Genomic DNA, 22,831 nt, shown 5'->3' on the forward strand with positions numbered 1-22,831 from the left:
GAAAACCGTAGGGCCTAAGATGACCAAATTATCTTGGAATGTTGATCTCGAGCCATGTCAACACATCCAATATCCACTCATTTGAGGTATAGTGCCACCTAGTCAAAAACGTTAAGGGGAAAATAAAGGGGTGTAATCGTAATCGCAGGTATTTTCGGATGACAGGTGCAAAACTGCAGGAAATTTGAAGTGTGGGTTTATGGCACTGTCTGAATACATGCCAAGTTTTATGAAATTCCTTTTGTGGCAATGGCCATATACAGTATCACACACACACACACACACACACACACACACACACACACACAAACACACACACACACACACAGACACACAGACACAAACACACACACACACACACACACACACACACACACACACACACACTTAAACGCACACAGATAAACACACACACACACACACACACACACATAAAGACACACACACACACACACACACACACACACACACACATAAAGACACACACACACACACACACACACACACACAGTACACAATCACGCACAGGCACGCGCACGCACATGCACGCATACACAAACACACACGCACTCACACACACAGACACATGCACACACACGACACGCAGGCAAGTAGGCACATGGACACACACATATATAACACCTACACACCCAATCACCCCCCCCCCCCACACACACACACACACACTCACGTGAACCCCCACACACAGAAGCACACATAAACACAAAAACAAGCAAGCATACATGCACACACTCATTTATAAACACAAAGGTAGGGGATGGAGTAGGAGATGGAGACACATTTTAATAACATATAGAAGCAGTTCGATTTGTCTCCTGTAAAGTTGGTGAAATGTCACTTACGCCCCTTTGCTTCTCAGCCCTTGTTTCTGAGACCTGCTGTGACACCACTAGCAAGTAGTAAACTCTCTCGGAACAGTCTTTTTCAGGCTCACAGAGTACATGATAATCAGGAGCTGTTTGTCTTATTTTCATATTGAAAAAATGTAATTACTGTAAGGCCACAGTCGTGGCACGACCGGCTGGGGCATCTGTACTGCACGCCGGCGACATGGGTTCAATTCCCGCCCAGTGGTCCTTACCGGATCCTGCCCCCACTCTCTCTCCCACTCTCGTCTCTCTGCATCTGATTAAAGGCATAAAAGCCCATATATAGCCTATATAAGAAAAATATAATTAAAAAATGAATCCCTAATCCTACAAAAGGCAGATAGCTAATACGGATGAGGTGGAAAACAAGTTTTTAAAAGATTATAGCATATTTACTGTGTGTAACCAAAGGCAAGTTCCTCCATTCTGTGGTTATATTGTAACACTTTTTGGGCACTTATTAGGTATAGCCTATCTATTTTTGCAGAAATGCGCGTGTGCAAAGCTTCATGAGTAGGGCACAGTGTACATTTGGGACATGTACAGTTGGGACGCCTTAAATATCTTGTGTGTGTAGCAAGCCCATTGCCCAAGTTTTTGCTATGGTTAGTGTCCTCTTTGATCATGGAAAAATTGAACAACACAGGTATCTCCAATCCTAAGGTATCAGCAAACTTTTTTGTTTTTCCCAAATATGATGTTATCTTATGAAAATGAAGAATATCTACTGTATGGACTTATCATTGGGGCTGCTCCTCGGTGGGAACGCAACCACTTGAGGCGCTGGTTTTCACTTTCCCTGCAAGTCCACGACTCTTATTTTGATACGTATCAGTAACTCACATGATCAAGGTAACGTGACTTCATAGTCAACATTAAAACATGGCGGACGCAGATACATTGAAGTCTCTAAATGGGTTATTAAATGGCATCGCACAAAAGGTTTATTACAATAAATTGGAGATAACCGAGGACCTGCTGAAAAATGAACTTTATCCTGACCTGTCTCAAGAGGAATTCCATGCATTGCACGAAAAAATGAAAGGCCTTGTAAAGGTGATTTGGCAAGCTGTAGATTGAACACTTCCCCTTGGTTTGGAGACGCTAAAAGTTAGCATTAGTTTTATGAATGTGCGCCACCAACCAGGCTGTTACAGTCAGACAGTCTGTTGTCGTACAGGGATAACTTGAAAGTCGCCTGTTGCATGTCTTTTTCCCTCGCTCGGATGCATTGCTGAAATGTTTTCGATACACTTCTGCGCCAGTGTTAACACGCCACTTTACGATGCTGCGAAAGACTGTCGCGGATAGTTTGAACGGCAGGTTACCTACAGAGGCTGTCGTGGGACTTTTTCACTTTTAAAGTCCGGCAAATATAAGTTAGGCTAGAGCTGTATCATGAGCTTGTGTGTTTGAGTTGGGTATACTGACTACAAGCATAAGAGGGCAGTATTGTCCACGCAACCACTCACAGAATACAGTTAAAGACATTGATTGTTTTGAAGTCATCGTTATCCATACTAATGTTTTTCGCCCTTTACTCCAGTTTGCTGTAGGATCTTTCGGGATGACTTATTCAGTGAAGAGTTTCATTGAGACAAGCCTGTGGCTGCACTGCACTGTAACCGAGGCCTGCTTGTACTAACCTCTGTTTCTATCCCTCTCTCCTCCCTCCCATCCTCCACCTCCGCTTCCTCCCCTCTTCCTCTCCACCTCCTCCCCTCTTCTCCTCCTCTTTCCTCAGTCCATCGCCTCGGCTGACATGGACCAGGCTCAGCTGGAGGCCTTCCTGACGGCCCAGACCCGCAAGCAGGGCGGCTCGGGCGGACTGAGCGGCGAGCAGGCGGCCGCCCTCTCCCGCTTCTGGAAGGGCCACAGGGCGCGCGTGCGCGACAGCCTGGTGGCCCAGAGCCGCTGGGAGCCCGGCCTGCGCGGCCTCAGCTGGAGGGTGGACGTGCAGGCGGCCAGCAGCCGGGGCGGCGACGGAGGAGGAGGAGGAGGAGGAGAGGCGGCGGCGGGCAACGCCGTGGCACTGGTGGAGCTGGAGCTGGGAAGACAAGGAGAGGTGAGGAGAGGAAGGGAGAGAGGGATGGAGGGATGGAGGGAGAAAGGAAAGGGGGGAAAAAGAAAGACTAGGCACCTTGCTCATAGACAGATAGATAGATAGATAGATAGATAGATAGATAAAAAGACCTGGCTCATTCAATCTGGCTCCATAATCACTGGCTCATTCACCCCCTCACCCTCCACCTCCAGCTGCTGTGGTGTGTGGTGAGCGTTGTGACGCATAATGGCTGCCTTGTGGTTAGTAAGGTTCCACCCTTCTCTGTGAAGCACTTTAACCAAAGATTACTGACAAGATAGAGCAACATAATGCATCTCTATGGAAGCAAAATTTGAACAGTTCCTGCTTAAAGAGGCGTGTCGCAAAGTTGTCCTAGTGGGATATCGATCTCTGTCGGATTGGCAAGCAGTCAAGTTCGAATGTAACGTCACTTTCTTGGTCTGCTTAAAGGGGGATTTCGCCCCCCTCCCCTTTGCGAAAACAGAACTTGAAAATGTTCGAATGTTTGCGCCTCTCGCTCCGCTTTAACCCTCTCTGCTTTACAGTGGCGATTCTAGAGATTTGTAACAAGGGTGGCCCTAGTGGGGCACTGGTAAATTCAAGGGTGGCATCTAGATAAACAGAAACAGGCTCAAGTTGTTAAATAAGCACACATGCATGAGTAAATCCATGCACCAAGCACCATACTCATAAATTGAAGGACAAAGAAGGACAAAGACCTCTCACATCAAATGTCTTCGTAATTGGATAAAATGTCAAATACAGTTTTCAGCTCATTTTCAGCTCTGAACAAAACTCGTTCAGAAATTGGGCCATTTGAGCAAAAGTGGAAGTGTGAAATGTTTTTTTGCCAGTGGTTCTTAACTGGTCTGGTTTTGGAACCCATAATTTCATAAAGTTGTGACCAACTATATATATTTAGCATTCAAGCCATCGAATATGGTGAGGTAGCCTACATAAGACACGCGAAGTGCCTGGCCTATTTGTGTGGAAAATGCAGATGTTTGGCATTACATTTGTGAAGTCTTTAACTGCTGATATTACCTCAAAGTACTACTCGACAGGTTTGTCTTTGACAGGGGTGCGTTGTTTCCAAGTGACACTTTAGTTTGGATGGTTTTATGCTCTCATGTGCACCCTACACTGTCTTATTTTGCCCAAGGGTTGCAGCCAACTTGCGTTTCACATGATATCTTAAAATTCTGCATACTTTTATAAAATTAGCTCCCTAACATTATATCTAACATGACCTGTCACATAAACATTGTCTATGTCCATGCCATGGCAATGGCTGAATAAAATAAGGCTATGAATACATTTTATCAAAATAAAGGGCCAATGATAGATCTGATCAGGTAGCATTTTAAATTGCCGATTTTTTATTTCTTTTTAGCCACAAGCTCTGCGACCCATCACTCAGATCAGTACCACAACCCACTTTTGGGTTCCAACCCACCAGTTAAGAAACACTGGCCTAAGCTATAAACCTTCCACAATGTCAATATTAGGGTAGTAGACTATTTACAATACAACATAACAATACAACAGTGTCGGCTGAGTAGGTAGAATAGGCAGATATAAAATGTTGCCTATTACGTGATTCTACAATTACAATACTGGGTTTTGTGTGTGTAATAAGATAAATGGGCACTGGCAGATGCGATAGGTAAATATATGTTTTTGTGTTAGCGCAAGCAGTAGCCTGTAGGCCTATTGTAAACTCACATGCTAAAAACAATAAGCCATGTAGCCTATAACTGCAAGCATGTTTGCTAGATTGCTTATATTTCTGAACCCTGATATTTCAAAATAGTGTGCTGCAAGTGCATCAAGAAATTTCTCGCCTTTGACTGTTAATGGTGAATAGTAGACTAGGATTTTGGGGTGGCACCTGGGGTGGCCAATTGAATCTCAAGGGTGGCCTGTGCCACCCGGGGCCACCCCTCTGGCTACGCCCCTGCTGCTTTAACTGACTGACTGCTAACTGTAACGAGAGAGAGAGAGAGAGAGAGAGAGAGAGAGAATTGTCTGTGGTTTCATAATGGATCACCATTGCACTTCAGTAAAGGACAACCGTGACTCTGATTTATGCCATCCCACCCATTTTCTCCCATGTGGCTCCATGATCACACATGTTTTGGTGGTGTCAGACGCTGAGAGACAGACTGTGTCTGCTCAAAGTGATTTATTAACAACAGTGCTTTTCTGAAGAAAAAAAAAACATGGGCCTATTTTTTCCACTTGTGACTGTTGAATATCCAGTAAGACTATGTATCTGCATGTGTATTATGAGCTATGCACATCTCTCTCTCTCTCTCTCTCTCTCTCTCTCTCTCTCTCTCTCTCTCTCTCTCTCTCTCTCTCTCTCTCTCTCTCTCTCTTGTAAGGACATGCCTGTTTGCTCATCACATCAAAGATGACTCATCGTGAGGTGGGGTGCTGTTGATGTTGTTTTCTACTGCTGAGTATTGATCAGACTGATGGGATTTAATGGTGCATTGATTGATTATATAGAAGATGTAGAGTGTAGAGAAGCCATGACATGGCGTTGTCAAAGTAGCTGGATCTAAACAAATCAATCTTACCACAGTGGTTTCTATGACTTTTTTTTATATATACTGTAAGAATCATACAACAACCGCACAGTGTTAGAAAACTGTTCTAAAATCCTGCGCGTCAAGCCCACACCGCTGAACGCCGTGTTCGGCCTTAAGGCTTTGTTTGTGGATTGGCCCATCAAAGACCTTTAACAGCCGTCAGCACTTTGATAAGACATGAAATATCCACCGGGAAATTTCCACCTGAAATGGAATCTGTGTTATGTGGCTAAGCTGCTGCCTATACGGCTATAGCCTAAATTTAAAACCAATTGATGAGGTAGAAATGATGCTGCCACTTTAAAAGTCTGCTTAGATCCAGTGAAACTGCCGTTGTGGAAACAGAACGTCACTCTTAACTTTATTAGCTGTAGTAAAGATAAGTTTTATTCCATTAAATATGTGAAGGATATTGATTATACTTATGATATTACTTATGATTCTACTAAGTGTATTGGTTATTCTGTGGTAAATGTTTTTATTGTGGATATTGATTACACTGAGGATATGGTTAGAACTATATTCTAAAGGAGAGTTCTCAGTCAGTTGGAGCAGAACTGAGCTCTTGGTTACCATGGTCAGTTCCAAATCTGCTGTTGCTAAGTGATCAGAGGGTGAAGGGGTTGAATAGAGGGAGGTATGCTATGACGATATTCACCGCAAGATTTCTCTCTCTCTCTCTCTCTCTCTCTCTCTCTCTCTCTCTCTCTCTCTCTCTCTCTCTCTATCCATTTATGATCGATCCGAGAGATGAGTCATGACTGAGCAAAGATGAGCTTTGCTTTGGCGTGTCCTTTGAACGTTGAATCTCCTTTACATGGACACGCCTCCTCAGATCATTTTACTAATATCTTGATCTATGGCCTGTCACGCTTGCAGTCAAATGGACCTGGCTAACGTCATGGCTCGCCAGGTCACCGGTCGCTTTCCAGCCGTGAAGGATAATCATAAACGTTTTTTTTGTGAGATAGAGTATACACTACTCACAAAAAGTCAGGGGATATTCGGCTTTCGGGTGAAATTTTCAGATTAGCCTAACATCCACTATGACCTTTTACAGGTGAACTTTATATGGCATTCTCTAGACTTTTGAATGCACATGTTCAACAGTTCAATGTTTCAGTACTATCTGTACTGGAACATTTCATTTCACCCGAAAGTTAGACATCCCTAACTTTTTGTGAGTAGTGTATTAAGATAAGTTGTAGTAAGATAAGGTGAGGAGACTGAATGCTGCAGGCCAGGCTGCACTTTTGCCACCTGACTGGCTTTATTATGAAGCGTTGCAATTTGCCATGTTTTTTAAAAACTAAATGGCAATATACGATTTTTGTTAACCTTCAAATCTGGGATTTTGCACTGTGAACTTTGTCAGTTTGAACTGTTTTCACATTTAAGTGAATGGGGGAGACATACATGAAAGGGCGAGAGATATGTAGACCAGAGTCATGACAACAGTGGCGTTACAAACTAACCCTATGCATTTCTGTGTAGGATTCTTTGAGTGCTGCTACTGTATATCTCATTAGACAGTCACTGTGTTGCTGCCCTGGCAGACAGAGGGAGACTCCAGCTGTGTGTTGGTTTCGCAAGTCCTGATAAAGGCTTCTGGGAGGGTTTATGGTTGGGCTTCTTTAACTCCGATAGGCTGGAGAGGATTCAGGAGGGTTCATGGTTGGGCTTCTTTAACTCTGATAGGCTGGAGAGGATTCAGGAGGGTTCATGGTTGGGCTCCTTTAACTCTGATAGGCTGGAGAGGATTCAGGAGGGTTCATGGTTGGGCTTCTTTAATTCCGATAGGCTGGAGGGGTTCCAGGTCATAGACTTGCAGTCAAAGCGCTCGGGGAGCAGTGAGGTGTTAGGTGCCGTGCTCAAGGGCAATTCAGCCGTGAACTGGTCAGGAATCGAACCGGCATCCCTTCGGTTACAAGCTCGAAACCCTAACCAGTAGGCCACGGCTGCCCCCTTTTTATTATTTTGCAAAGTTCCCTAAAAGGATTTCCCTAGATGAATATGCTACTAGTTTTGCATGCCAAACAGATGCTAACAGTAAGTTTTTGCTTACTCTCCTCACTAAACTCTTACCAACGCATTGCATTCATTCTATTCTAAAGCTCAGGGAACCAGAGTTTCCATTCAAAACATTTGCTCCTTTATCCACGTAAGCAAAACGGGCTGCAATGCGCAAGTTTATATAGGGTTTTTTTGCCTTCTTTTTCATGTTTTGTTTGTGTTTACTGATTTTTCTGCGGTCAGTCCAAGTTCTCTGGTTGGTGTTGACATGATATTCCAATGCGCTGCATTTCATCACTCTTACCGTTGTTGCCAATCTGGTGGTGGTCAAAAACAGGACTATATTTCCTTAAGGCTTTGTTTGTGGATTGACCCATCAAAGAGCAACTGATGCTAGGACACAGTCTCTTAGTTACCAGACTATGATGTCACAGCAGTGCCTTTTTCCAAAGAGAATAGCCATGCTTACTAGACGATTAACCAGACGTAGCATATTTAACTGTTTGCTGATGCGCAAAGAAGTACTCCTTATGTCCGAACTTCACCCCTTTTTCACCTTTTCTCTATATCAGAAACTTTTTAACTTCTTGGCTGAAATCAAATGTTTTTTTCCCCCCTTCATTTCTGCAGCTCGTATCTGAGCTGGTCCACTGCTGTTTGTCAGAGCATGCATACCCAGAGCGTTGACGTCTGTGACGTTACATCAACGCAGTTACTTTCACACGGTTTCTATTTCTAGTTTTAGTCTAGTTGTCTAGTTTTTAAGCAAACAAAAACATTACACATGGCACCCATTAAGGTAAATCACTGTTCTGCCACTGTCCACTTAAAGGCATCCTAATCCTAACCTTAACCCACACCTAACCCAAGCACCTTCCAGAAAGAGCTGCCTTGAAGACAACGTTGGAGGCTTAAAACACCAAGAAACAAAAAATAGCTGCGTGCTTACATGGCATTAAGCCAAGTTCACATAACACCAGAGAGGGTTAAAGCGGAGCGAGAGGCGCAAACGTTCGATAATTTCCGCGTTCTGTCTTCGCAAAGGGGAGGGGGTCTAAATCCCCCTGTAAGCAGACCTCCGTTACATTTGAACTGAACACTGCTTGCCAATCTGACAGAGATCGATATCCCACTATGACGTCTTTGCGACACGCCCCTTTAAGCAGACAGGAACTGTTCAAATTTTGCATCCATAGAAATGCGTTATGTTGCTCTATCTTGTCAGTAATGAAAGATCTTTGATAACACCCATTAGCTGATGTGTACAACTGTCGTCGTCCATTTCGTAGTGGTCTCTGAGCCAACTCCTAGCCAACAACTGAACCCAGAGTACAGTAGTAGCTCCTAGTAAGACCGCTGTGAATCCGGCTGGGTTTCAATAACACACTCAACGTGGCACAAGTCTGTGGCCTGTGTGGCCGCTCTCACTGTTGCCAAGGTGGACGTTGTCCGTGCCCTGTTGGTCCTGGGCACACATCCAAGCGAGTACATGTACCCACCAGATAACCCAATGTACCCAAGCGTTTGATAAGACGAGGCTGTGAAAGGCCAATGCTTTTATGAGTTTTATTGGATGATGATGTTGTTGTTGTTGTAGTAGTAGTAGTAGTAATATCCCCCTTTTTGTAATTCTTCGAAAGTTAATTGAGGGAAGAACCTCATTTACACTAAAGCCGAGATGACATGGCCACAAAATTTGAGTTAAACTACAATCAAGAGGAAGGCACTTTTAACGTGTACAATTATCAAATAAATTTGGAGGCAAGGTAGTATTTTGTGTTACTGTGAAGACAAGGTTATGTGCAAGGCAAGCATAGGCACCTAATTTGCTGTGTTGGCCTTGCCCTACTACCGTGTCGGGCAAGTCTTTGTTTGTTCTTTGGTCTTCTAGAATGTCTTAAAACAAGCTCACACTGTGTGTGTGTCTGTGTGTGTCTGTGTGTGTCTGTGTGTGTCTGTGTGTGTTCTGCCCTGCCCCATGGCTAGGTTTGCCATGTTGCTTTTATCACAAGGTTCTCCACTCCTTTTCAATTTCGTTATTTTTTTTTTCTTCATTAATTAGGCGTGGCAGCTCTCAGGTGTCTTGTCTTTTTTTATAACGGAACACAAACAGACTGGGTCATCAGTCCCACCCATTGGCACTATTGGTCTGTTGGCACGGGAACAGGCTCACCATTGTGGCGCTAGTGTACTGTAGTTATCTGGGTTTGTCAGCCAGTGTTAATGGTTGAGTTTTTTTTTTTTGGGAGTCAATACAACGTTTCCTACGGTGGCGTATTGCTGTCACGCTAGAAATAAAAAAAAAAAAGGCTCAGTATCAAGTAATTACGTGAAAGTTTCTTGTTATAACAAGATCTTTTGCACGTTTTAACAATATACGTTTCATGTTATTACATGAAATTATCACGTTATTTCATGATAATGATATTTTCACGTTCTTTTCATAAATACTGAACATTTCCGTTTTTGCTGCTTAAAATACAGCTGTGGGAAAAATGAAGAGACCACTGCACATTTTTTCTGATGACATCCTACAGATGCTAAGTGACATTCAAATGAGTTGACTGTAATATAAAAATTTACAGTAATCTCCTCATTTTCAATATGACCGTTAACTCATTTGAATATCACTCAGCAACCATAGGATGATGTGCTTAGGAACTTGTGCTGATGTGGTCTCTTCATTTTTTCCAGATCAGTGAGCATCACGACTCTTTAAGGACCCCCCCCCCCCTTTGCAGCCTGTAGAACCATGCGCTCGTGATCTGTCACCTGGGGCCATGCCTCACCTCTCCTCCGTGACCAACATTAGACACCTCGCCTTGGCAATTTAGCAATTAAGACGCCCGCGCGAGAGAACAGAAGCGGCGCTCATCGGGTCATGCCTGCCGCACACGTCGCATGCTTTGCCTAGATTTGATGAGCGGTGATGACAAGTGGCGGTGTGGTCTAAAAGCATCAGATCCACCAGAGGTGTTGAGGAGTGAGTGAGTTAGTTAGTCGATATCCGGTGTAGATTAGCCCGACTGCGGAGGTTAAGGTATGATGAGGGATCCTCCCGAGTGGGCTATGCACAGCCCAGCCTTCAATTTGAGTTTGTTGATATTACATTACATTTGGCTGATGCTTTTTAACCAAAGTGACTTACAACATGATAAAACATTTAAGCTTTTAAGAGCACTTCTAACAACAAATTAAAAACACACAATAAGTGCATCAATGAGTGTGATAAGTGCATCAATGAGTGCAATTGTCTGTAGTAGTGCTGTATAAATATATAATATGTAGTGCGATATATTTCAGTCTAATGTGTTTCGTTTTAGATTACAACGACAGCAACTCATTTCTATTGCCTTCCATTCCATTACAACTCTCACCAGAACAATCACCCTCAATAAGTTAAACTTTTAAAATCTATTGATTTCACTTTTTTTTAATCTAGATTTGAACATGCATATATACCTTTATTATATGCCATATACTGTGTATATATGCCATATACTTTCTTTCTTTCTTTCTTTCTTTCTTTCTTTCTTTCAATCACCTTATCGCCAATCGCCAACACAGAAAGGGACTGTTGGGAAATGGTGCAGGGATTCTGGTTGAAATTTTCCATCTGACATTGCTCTGCGCAGAACTGTTTGTTCTGCAAACACAGGGGCTTGTGGAGTGAGCTTTGAGGGATGATGGTATCCTGTGTGTGTGTGTGTGTGTGTGTGTGTGTGTGTGTGTGTGTGTGTGTGTGTGTGTGTGTGTGCATAAAACATGAATGTGCATTGTGCACAGACACACAAAGTTGGGCTTTACAGATACAAGATTGCTCAAACTTTTGGTTAAGATGAAATAGTGCCAGGGAGGACTGTATTATGTTTTAACATCAGCAATAACATTTGAGAGAGCGAGAGAGAGAGAAAGAAAGAAAGAAAACCTGCCATCCTGTCCATTTGCATGCATGGTGTCGATTGTTTGGACCTACCCTGCCTACTGTACAAGTTGTACCATATCAGTATTTGCCAAAGAGTAGGTATTAAAGGTAAACTATGCAACGTTTTTAAGTTAATCAATTCGTTCCATACTGTTATATATGACTAAATGAGTCATTACCGGTCGAACGATGTTTTTTTCGGCCGCCCTAGTTGTCTGTAGTGGTAGAACCACGCTTGCAATTTCAGGAGCCCTCGGGCACGCACCCATAGTCTACTCCAGGAAGTGTCATGTGAAGTCTCATGAAAAGGCACAGCAGACTGACCGATTGAGGAGTTTTGTAAAATATACACGCTAAAGCTGTAGGGGAAGCTCTGCAGAAAAATATGCCAGCATAAAACGAGCGAAAACAAAAAGCGAAAGCGAAACCGGCGATGAAATCGCCAATCCTGCATAGTTTCCCTTTAAGAGATAAAAACGACAGCGACTCATTTCCATTGCCAGTAGAATAATAGTGTGTTGAGAGAGCATATTGACTAGTGTGAGTGTACCAGGGGGTGTACTAAAACATTAACACCAGTCATTATAAATATATTTCTTTTATGTCTGGGCAGTGTAAACCATTCTATTTGTTTCCTCATTGCTTTTCGTGTAAATAGCATATCTTATGGCCTTTCGCCAACATAAGCACAACATTGCCTGTTACATCATCAGCAGACACCAGTTACAGTAGGGTGTTAGTTTAGCATGTTAGCCAGTGGGGATGCATGCGTTGTTTTCAAAGTTTTCCACATTCATTGATGGTCAAAAGTGTTGACACCCATGTTAAAATTGACTAAAAAGAGGAATATAAAATCATGTTTTGGAAATATCCAACCTTTAAGGACACCAATAATCTTTGTGAATGAATAATGTATCATAAATAAATAAATGTTCTTCCTTAAAATACAGAGTCATAAGTATTGGCACCCCTACATTATATTAAATTCTCATAGAGGCAGGCATATATTGATTTTTAAAGGCTAGTTATTTCATACAGTAGATCCAGAATACTATACATCCTGATCAAGTTCCCTTGGCCTTTTGAATTAAAATGGCCCTACATCATCATCACATACCCTTCACCATACCTAGAGATTGGCATGGTGTTATTTCAGTTAGCCTATTAGCTGGTTGGATTTGCACTCAATGAGCATCAAACCAGCTAATTGGCTAACTGAAATAGCACCATGAAGCTTTTAAGTAGCCATTAGCTTACTAGTGTTAAGCCAACATGTCACGCTGCCTAATTAGGGACCCACACATGCTTTATGAGAACAGACATGACACAGACAAAGTGTCTGTAGCGTTACCAGAGGGCATCAGCTGTTAGCCAGGAGGGGCTCGTCCATTCATCAAATAACAGGCAGAGTAGCAGTCGACCAATACTAGACCTCCAATGGCCAATGCTGATTAGGGAAAATTCAAAGTTGCTGTAGAAGGGTAATGAAATTGTTTGATATACTGTATTATGTCGTAGTACAGTATTGCAATAGTATATTATACTTGATAAACTATGATTATGTCATTGCTATGACATTGTGAAGTACACTTAACAGGAGTGATCTGCTTCTCATGCACAACTATGCCCACCAATCAGAAGTGGCTTTAAGTTACTGTAACATTGGCGAACTGAAGCTTGACTTGCGAAAAATTATGGGCATTGAACATTTATTTACCGGCTTGCTAATTAATCAACCACTACTTCAAACACATCAAAAACTCCTACTTTATTCAGATTTATATTAAGTGAATAGTTGTAAAATGGTGATATTAGTAGGTGGATTTACTTGAACACTTTTAATCTGATTTTAAAGTAATGGCTCAGTCAGAATAAAAATGACCCATATAAACACCTTGATTGATTACAATTCTGATCGGATGAGCAGTTTTATTCCGATAGAACAGACACGTATTGGGTTACCTGCTGTAGCTTTTCATGCGAAAGGAAATCAGCAACAGCTATTCTGATCAGATTCTGTAGTGCTTATACACACTTGATCGGAATAGAATGTACCCTGTGTGAACAGATGACACAACGTTTTAATTTGGAACATTTTGGGGGCTAGAGATGGCTGAAAAGTTCATCAAATACAAGTTGTTGTTTTTTTTGCGCTAAAAAAAAAAACGATAAAAAAAACAACTAATTAACATTTTTGCTGGGATTAATCCTGATTGAGTTAATTAATGTAAAAACAACCTGGACTCGCTTAGTCGCAAGTTTTACCTGTATAGGACTACCAAATTTCAACACCACCCTGCCTGATGGCCTATCATAAATTATTCCCTAAGTGAAAGCTTGATTTGGTGCTAAGTTATACCTCACAGCGCTAATGATGCCATGGCTTATGTGGCTCAAATCTAAGGCCCTGCACATGTGCTGTTCTCTCTGGAAATGTCCTGTGCAGTGCGTTCAGTTGCATTTATTGAGATAGTCTGCTTACGGAATGACAAACTCAAACACGGGGAAGGACTGCTACCATTGCACCTTAGTAGCCACAGCAACGAGTCTTCCCCCCTAACTGCAGACATTTATTGCTTAAGCAGCCGATGCCGATCAAGGAAAAGATGGCCGTAAATCGGGCCGATCACTCAGTGCTAACAGCATTGCAGCTTTATTAGATAAGTGGCGGGACGCGGGAGGGAGCTCTGGCGCTCATCAGCCCAGATGGAGCTGATCTGAGGACAGGATGCTGCTTCCCGCTCATCCGCCTCTCCCCACACAGTCTTTTTTTTTTCCCTCTCCGGATTCTTCCTGTAAATTTGTGGAAGATACCAACAGGTTCCTGGAAAATAGGCCTGAAATGATAAGACGTTTAGACAGCAGCAACTCGATTCGATTTGTATAGTGTCATATGACATATATGCCTGGATCAAGGTGGCTTACAGAACCCAGCTTCGATTTGGAGCGAGCGAAATACGTTGTGAAGCTGCGTACGTTGTGCAGGCGGGATTTGGAAGTCAACATATTGACCAATAGGCATAGGCATTGCTCCCCCCTACAAAACCTTTTTATTAGACAAGATGGATGATGTGGCATCTGATCTGAGTACAGGATAACCCCCCCCCCCCCCCCCGCAACACACACCCCACTCGCCGCCCCCCAATTTGGCCTCTCCCTTTCCTGTAAAAGTGTGGAAGATACCAACAGGCTGCTGGAAAACAGTGGTGAAATACTAAACGCCATAACAACATCAATTCAATTCAATTTTGTTTATAGAGTGTCATGACATGCGAGTGGATCAAGACGCTTCACAGAGCTTGAGCTTGTTGATGCAGGCAAGTTAGCAATGGCTGCATCAGTGCAATGATCTGCTTCCTGGATGCCCCCACCGCCCTCTTTAAGACTCATTTTCCCTCTATACGCATGGGAAAAAGAGAGTAGGTTACTGGGAAATCAGTGGTGAGAGGAAAGTGGTTGATATCGCAGTGGTTTGTAAATGGAGATGGAGATATGGACATACATATACGCACAAGAGAAATCGGCCGAAGAGGTTGAAATTGGAAAGTGCACAAAGTCACAGTCGTGTCGTCATTCACGGTGGGGAAGGGGCTTGTTACAAAGCTAATGCATCACTTCCCCGTACGAAAGCTTTAAAGAGACCCTATGCAACTTTTTCATAGTCATAAAATCGCTCAGAAATCGTTGTTTTGCTTGACTGACCAGTTTCATCGAAAACAGTAATATTTCCTCCCGCCCCCAGTGTCCCTATCCGCTATTGCAACCTTGCAGTTTCTGCAGGAGACGATCACTCCCTGTTTACATCTGGAAGTCTGAGACGCGTGAGGAACAAGAAGAACCACGCTTGCAATTTATATATTTAAATATAGCCTATACATGTATAAATATACACGCTAAAGCAGTCGGGGAAGCTCTGCAGAGAAATATGCAAGCATAAAATGAGCGAAAACGAAAAGCGAAACCGAAACCAGAGATGAAATCGCCAATTCTGCATAGTTCCTCTTTAAGAGACAACGGCCTGTAGGGTCAGTGATGTGCTCACTGCTCACCACCATAGTATTTACATGCATCACTTACACCTATGGAGAAGTGGGAGTCTCTGTGTGTGTTTACGTACTGTACAGTACGTGTGTCTGTGTGTGTGTGTGCGTGTGCGTATGTGTGTCCGTCTCGGTGTACGTGCCTGTGTTGACGTACGTGTGTGTCTGTGGGTTTTGAGGGTTGGCCTGTTGACCATGTATAGTAAGATTTGCATACACGGAGCTGTCTGTCTCCAGCAGTTCCTCTTCTGTCTCTTGTCCCTCGGCTCTCAATCGCATGGCTTGCTGTCGTGAACTGCATGAGCTGTATGATCTGCCTAGGCTGCCCCTCACTACCCAAAACAGACTCAAACTCACGTACACACACACACACACACACACACACACACACCTTACCTGATCTGCCTAATACGACTCTGTGACAGAATTGCACTCGATTTGTGTGTGTGTGTGTGTCCTCCTCTCATTCCTGACAGGTGTGTGTGTGTGTTTATGGGTTTGTTGTTCTTGTATTTCATATTGCGTGCGTGTAGTATTATTATTATTGTTTTCATCTCTGCATCGTGCCAGGCCCCCCCCCCCCCACCCCCGTCTTGATGCCCGTGCGTTGCCAGGTCCCGGCTTTGTCTCCGTCTCCGTCTCCGCCCGAGCGTGTTCTGTGTCGGGCGCGTCCCGTTGGCACCCAGATCTGGGGCATCCGGCTACCCGCCGGGGCACACTGGGGACCGCTTAACCCAGATGACGCGAGAAAACGGAGCTCGCTCGGCGAGAAGGCCAACGAGCTCATATTCCCGCTCCCACAGCAAAGGCAGCGGTGCATTGAGCGGGAGCGGCGTGTTTTTTCAGGCTCGCCGATCTTCCGCTGCCTTTGAGCGAAGTTTTGCGCTCTTTTTTCGTTATGTTTATGCTATTGTTTATGATGAAGGCAGAAAAAGAGAAAGGATGACGTACAGTACACGGTCAAGCACAGAAAAATAACTCATAAACAGTTGGGGCCATTGTGTGTGGAGAAAGTTGTGATTGTAACTTAATTTCAAGGGTTTTTGCGATGTTGGAATATTAATGTAACATTAATCTCTCTCTCTCTCTCTCTCTCTCTCTGTGCATGTCTTTCCTTCTGCAGGACTCTGACTTTGTGTGTTTGGAGTTTGACGAGACGAAGGTGAACCAGGTGCTAAAGAAGATGGCTGAGATCCAGGAGAGCATTGACAGCATCGTTCACAAAAGCTAGTTTGTGTGTATGTGTCTGTTTCTGTCTGTCTATCTGTACAAATATTCTTTTATGTCAGCATGTGTGAATGCATTTTTGTGTGTGTGTGTGTGTGTGTGTGTGTGTATGCATTTTTGTGAGTGTGTGTGAGTGTGTTTGTATTCCTGGAGTGTGTGTTTAAGTCTGAAGGGCCCCTTACAGGTGGCTTGTGCATTGTATAGTGAAGAGTGAGTGTGTACACATTTATATGTTGAATGTGTATCTTGCACACCCATGTCCAGATTCCAGCACTTTCAGTTTAGTACGCAATTACAACGTCTGCTGAATGTCACTTTTTTTCCCGATGCCTTTTGTGTTGTTTTTTTTTCATACAAGACATAAACAGTCTTAACCAAATTACCGTGTGTGTGTGTCTGAGTGTCTCTCTCTCTCTCTCTCTCTCTCTCTCTCTCTCTCTCTCTCTCTCTCTCTCTCTCTCTCTCTCTCTCTCTCTCTCTCTCTCTCCCCGGATGGTGAGGCCTCATTTGTCTTCCAGTGATGCCTCTGTAAGTGAGTTAGCTCACTATCAGGTCTGATTCATACTTATGTTTCGGGAGGCTAATCACTTTAAAGGCCCCCTGTTATCGTTGTATTTCCCCGGTCATCATCTGGTTGGTATCTCCCCATGAGTCTAGTGTCCTGTATGTGTCTCTGGCTGTGCTGCACCCTCCCTGTCTGCCCAGAGAGAGAGAGAGAGAGAGAGAGAGAGAGAGAGAGAGAGAGAGAGAGAGAGAGAGAGAGAGAGAGAGAGAGAGAGAGAGAGAGACACAGACAGACAGACAGACAGATGCACACACACAGGCCCATACACACACAGAGAAAGATAGACAGACGCACACACACACACACACACTGCATGAGACATGTTGCAGCATATGGCATTATGAATATGAACACTGAAGATGTGATATAAATATAACCACACACACACACACCCACACACCATCGTAAGATGAGTCACACAGGTCTTGTAGTGGCATCACTCTCGCATTAAGAGCTGTGTGTGACAACACACTGAGCTACGTGACCAGTGTTTTGGCCTTGATAAGCCGGCCCAAAAGTGCTGACTCATTGGGTGCTCAGGCGAACGTTTTGCGAAAGTGGAGGGCTGTGTGGTGGAGGGGTCGGAGGTCATCCCTGCAGAGGATTGACTTAAAAAAAACAACATTTTTTTAAAAAAAAAATAATAAATAAAAAAAACAATATTGGGATTAGTCTTAATGATTTCAAGATGGGACTGTATCACTGACAAACAGTTAATGGTCTATGAAATGTGAAAGGTCACATTTCCCTGCTCTCATTTGCCTTTTAATAGCAGTATTACACCTGCTGTCGTCATCAATATTTCCTACACGAAGATGTTAGTGATGGGCACAAACCAGAAAGTAACACATCACAACTATCTGCTTTTCTCTGCATTTACGTTTATTCATTAGAATTACAAAGAAAGAAGGTAAATTAGTCAAAAGGAACCTTTTTTAAAAAGCATGCAAATCGTATTCAGCTGTTTTGGGGGGAAATCCAAACGGTCATGTGAATACATGGCAAGCTGCTACTAGCAAAAGCTCTCGGCCATGTCCATTTTGTCAAAGAAGTTCTCAGAGGATAAAAGTTTGGAGACCCCTGATTTACGCTATTAAAGCTAACATTTAAGCCATAGAGTTACAGCATTGGTGGGTGTAAGCATGTTCCAGGGAAAGCTGTTAAAAAAAGATGAAGAGATGTGGTGGCCTGGTGACAGCAACATTTGGGTGTGTCTGGGGTCAAGACGGGAGATAGGGGCTTAAAGCGGAACGACTGGTTCTCGTGGATGGAATGGCTAATACAGGCTGTGGTCGGGGGCTGTGTTAGTGATTGGTGAAGGGTGTGTGGTTTAGCGGCCTCACCCACTAGTGTTGGTTGTAGACACACAGACACGCCTGGTTAGAGGCCATTTTTTATATATTTATTTAGGCTTTTTTTTATTTTTTTAAAGAAAGAAAATCAATTTTGTGTGTGTAAGGGAGAGGAAGTTGGCACAGGTGAGAAAGGCGGTCAGTGATAAACTCTTCCTTCATTCCCCACTGCTCTAATGAAGCCCCTAGCCAAACAAAGTCTGGGATTTTTGAATGAGGACCTTTACTGTTGACTCAGAGCTAACACACTGTAGCCCAGCAGGTTTATTATCACTAAAGCACATATTTGCAATACTCCCCTACGGCGTCTTGCGTCAAGTAGTAGGCCTACATTTACATCTAGCAGACACATTTCATCTAAAGTGACTTGCACATGTCAATGCTATTAGAAGGGACTACATTGGACCCTGAACAACTTAGGGCCACAACTTTCCAGGCTGCTGCGTGCTTGCTCCTCAGCCTCTACGCTACCACTGCCCTGTTAAGATGATTACCAGGAGTAGGGTTTGTATAGCACAACAAAACAAAACAAATCAATCCTTAATAAGAATAAAAATTAAATGTACAGTCCTTAGCTTTATCTTGAACTATGCTAAATGCACATGTCCAATGGAATGGGAAAGAATCTGTTAATTTTTTTGTCTGGACAAAAGTTAGGTTTCTGATTTTTCTGTTTTAAAAGAAGACCGGCCCAAAGAGCTTAAAATACTTGTACCTCCCTGGTGAATTGAGAGAATGAGATTTTTAAACGTGATTACTCTATCCAAGGTAACATCACAGACTGTAATCTGTGCAGTTGTCTCTTGAATTCCACACATTCCCCACTAACAGTATGCCACATGCCAGCGTGAAATACGGATGCTATATTTGTAGAGGTAGAACCAGGTTGTGCATGCGTGTGTGTGTGTGTGTGTGTGTGTGTGTGTGTGTGTGTGTGTGTGTGTGTGTGTGTGCGCGCGAGTGCAGGAGAGTTCATCCTTTCCATGAGGGCTGACAGGGTTGTTGTTTATGGTAATATCCACTGTGTTTGTGTGTGCTTAGAAATGGCTTATAAAGATGCTTATTTCTTTTTTTTGTAATGTAATTTTTATTGACTTTTTAACACAATACAAAGCACACAGTACAAAGCATTTTGGCCACCCCCCATCCCCCCCATCCCACCCAATCCCTTACCAACACATGGATCCGCATTAGTCAGTGGAGTAAAAAAAAGATCATACAAATCATACAAAAAAGAAAAAAGAAAAAGAAAACACACATTATAAAGATGCTTATTTCTAAAGAGTAAAATTTCACGTTACACAACAATGTCTAGGCACATGGAAACACACAGACAGAGCACAGTTTTCCACCTGGTTTGTGAGCTCCACTGTGCCATCCCAGTGGTACTGCGGCACTTTCTCGGAGGCCGAGTTCGGTTGAGTTCCGTTCCTGTCGTTATGAAGCAGAATTCGAGCAGTAATTGTTCCATAGGGAACTTGAGCTGAGTTTAGAGCCACCGCGAGACAGGTGAGATTTACCTGGCTAACAATTGTTTTTTTTGTGTAGGTGTCCAGTGGCGTAGGCTATGTGAAACCTAAGGTAACTTTACACCTGAGAGACTAATGTAGCCACTCACACACACACACACTGTAACCAAGCGTCTAGCATCCCCTAAGGTGTGAACTGGTTTTGTCCAGGCATTAATCTGGCTTTGAAAAGAACCATTGGATGGATCCTTGGTGGGAGGAACCACTGGAACTATGGAACTGTTTTCCAACGCCTGTTAAAAAGAGAGGTAAGCATTGCAAAGTGATAAATAAGCATGTGACACTATTTGTATCATTCACAATCACAGAATATATCCATACATTACACTTGCTCCCTGAATACACCGTTAAAAAAAAAAAACACCCTTGTCCCCTGTGGTGTGGAAGCAAAGAAAAGGCCGCGTCTGTCCCCCAAACAATAACAACACGCTGTGTGGAGCTTCTCGGGGAGAACTTCAGGGAGGGATGAGTTACCTGCAAATGGCCTTGGACAAAATTGTCTGTTCAGAAACATAAGCATCACTTACTTACCCTATACCTTTAAAGTCCTAATCTCAAATGTGCTGTTTTTACCTCATGTTTCACTTTAAATTGGCTTGATAGCCTAGTTTTATTTATTTATTTTTTTTTCCATATAACCACCTCAAGCAATCAGATTCGACCTGATCAGACTCAATTTCCAATCAGATTGAGAGAGATGGCGGTCACATTTTGATGATCCAATCCCTGGGAAACTCCATCATGTAAAAGGGTAATCCGATTGTGTATGACATTCTTCTGTGTGCACATGTGTGCCGTACATGGGAGTACATAGGACACCTTCACCAAAGATTGTCTAGTTACTTTATAATATGCTTTATAAACCGTCTCTCTGCCTTCACTATGCACAGTAACACGCATGCAAGTCAGACGTAGGACGCCTTCACATTTGAAGGAATCTCCATCTGGAATGACTTCAATCGATTGAAAAATAAATCATCTACGTAAACACAGCTGATGTCTTCTCTTTCGGAGTCTGTTAGAGCTCAGGGCTGCCCCGCTGATAAGTGAGATTACATATCTCATAAGAGTATGTCGCTGGTCGCTCCACACCATCATAAAAGAGCCTTGAGGGAGGAGTTGGGGTTTATATAAAGGCAAACCCTCCAGACTTGGAGTCAGTAGCCTAACCTTTGCCTAGGGTGTGTGTGTGTGTGTGGGGGGCAAGAGTTATGTCAGAGGAATGGAGCAGAACATGGTAGAGTGACGAACTCTAGCTCTAAGGAGGAGGGTGAATGAGTGACAACCTGAAGGGGTCAAAGGTTAAAAATGTTGCGGACCCTCCTAACCAGCCCAAGCCAGCGGCGTGGATGAGGTTGGTATGTACAGTAACTTCTGAACTCTCATCCTCTGGTAGTCTCGTAGTGTCTGCAAAATAGTATTCACTGGTACCAATTGGTCTCCTTTGCAATGTTGATAATCATTTTATTAGTCACAATGGGGTAAGAGTGTCTGATAAAATACCCTCCCCAAGTTATCAGAGCTGAAGGCGCTCCAACAAAATATTAGTGTGTGACCTTTGTTTGGCCAGGTAGTGTATGTTTGTATATTTAAGCATTTAAATAATGTAGTTGTGTATTTGTTTGTCTGTTTGTGTGCACAAACACAATTCACAGCATGAGGGTATTGACCTAAAAGGTAGTTGGCATTATAATGTCGGATTGTACCATGTTATAACATGCACTGAAGAAATATGAATGACCCATCGTTGGTTCCTTCCGGTTGCCATGAAATCAGTCAGTGGTGCTTACCTTAAAAACACATCAACCCACCAAATGACCAGATGGCCATGGCAACATAAGGAAAATGTCTAAGCATCAGGTTAAATGGGTCTTCCGTTCAGTTAGTCTATTGTCTGAAGACACACAAAGGTTTGGTTAAAGGGTAAGCTGAGAAGCATAAATAAATAAATAACAACATAATCGTTGGGCTTTTTGTCCTACAGAGTTCAGAGTTTTGAGACCAAACCCATTAGATGGCAGACAGACAGTCATTAGTGTGTGTGTGTGTGTGTGTGTGTGTGTGTGTGTGTGTGTGTGTGTGTGTGTGTGTGTGTGTGTGTGTGTTTACCATACTGCTCCCTGCTGTGTGTGTGTGTGTGTGTGTGTGTGTGTGTGTGTGTGTGTGTGTGTGTGTGTGTTTACCATACTGCTCCCTGCTGTGTGGGATGTCTGCAGCTTGTTCCCCACCTGATCCTCAGTATTTTGTTCCAGTCACACAATAGACACTCCCACAACCCCCCCAGGACATGATCAGCATAAAGACAGATCAGTTAAGAGACACACCCAGACACTAACACATACAGCCCCCCCTCCCCTCTCTGCTCTCTCTCTCTCTCTCTGTCTCTCTGTCTTTCTGTCTCTCTCTCTCTGCATTGGTTTGTTTTCATTACGACTCCCCTACCTTAGTCTACACTGTATAAGGCCTATACTATTTTTAGCATATCAGCCAATGTCTGGTGACCATCTACTATCTACAAAACCATATTAGCAAGGCACTTATCATAGCATAGAAGGCACACTGTGTCGATTTAAAGAGTAGCCTGACACTAAAAATAGCATGGATTCTTGGACGTTTCGAGATTATAGA

General features: G+C 43.2%; 1 protein-coding gene across 1 annotated transcript; it reads left to right on the plus strand.

Moving 5' to 3' along the window:
* Positions 1-1,764: 1,764 nt before the first annotated feature.
* On the plus strand, positions 1,765-17,136 carry commd1 (copper metabolism (Murr1) domain containing 1). The gene is made up of 3 exons (XM_062542110.1): positions 1,765-1,946; positions 2,635-2,955; positions 16,654-17,136. Exons 1-3 carry the CDS (start codon positions 1,773-1,775, stop codon positions 16,759-16,761), a joined length of 603 nt encoding a protein of 200 aa, XP_062398094.1. The 5' UTR covers positions 1,765-1,772; the 3' UTR covers positions 16,762-17,136.
* Positions 17,137-22,831: the final 5,695 nt, after the last annotated feature.

Source organism: Sardina pilchardus, chromosome 1, assembly GCF_963854185.1.
Source record: "Sardina pilchardus chromosome 1, fSarPil1.1, whole genome shotgun sequence".
Classification (NCBI taxonomy): Eukaryota; Metazoa; Chordata; class Actinopteri; order Clupeiformes; family Clupeidae; genus Sardina; species Sardina pilchardus.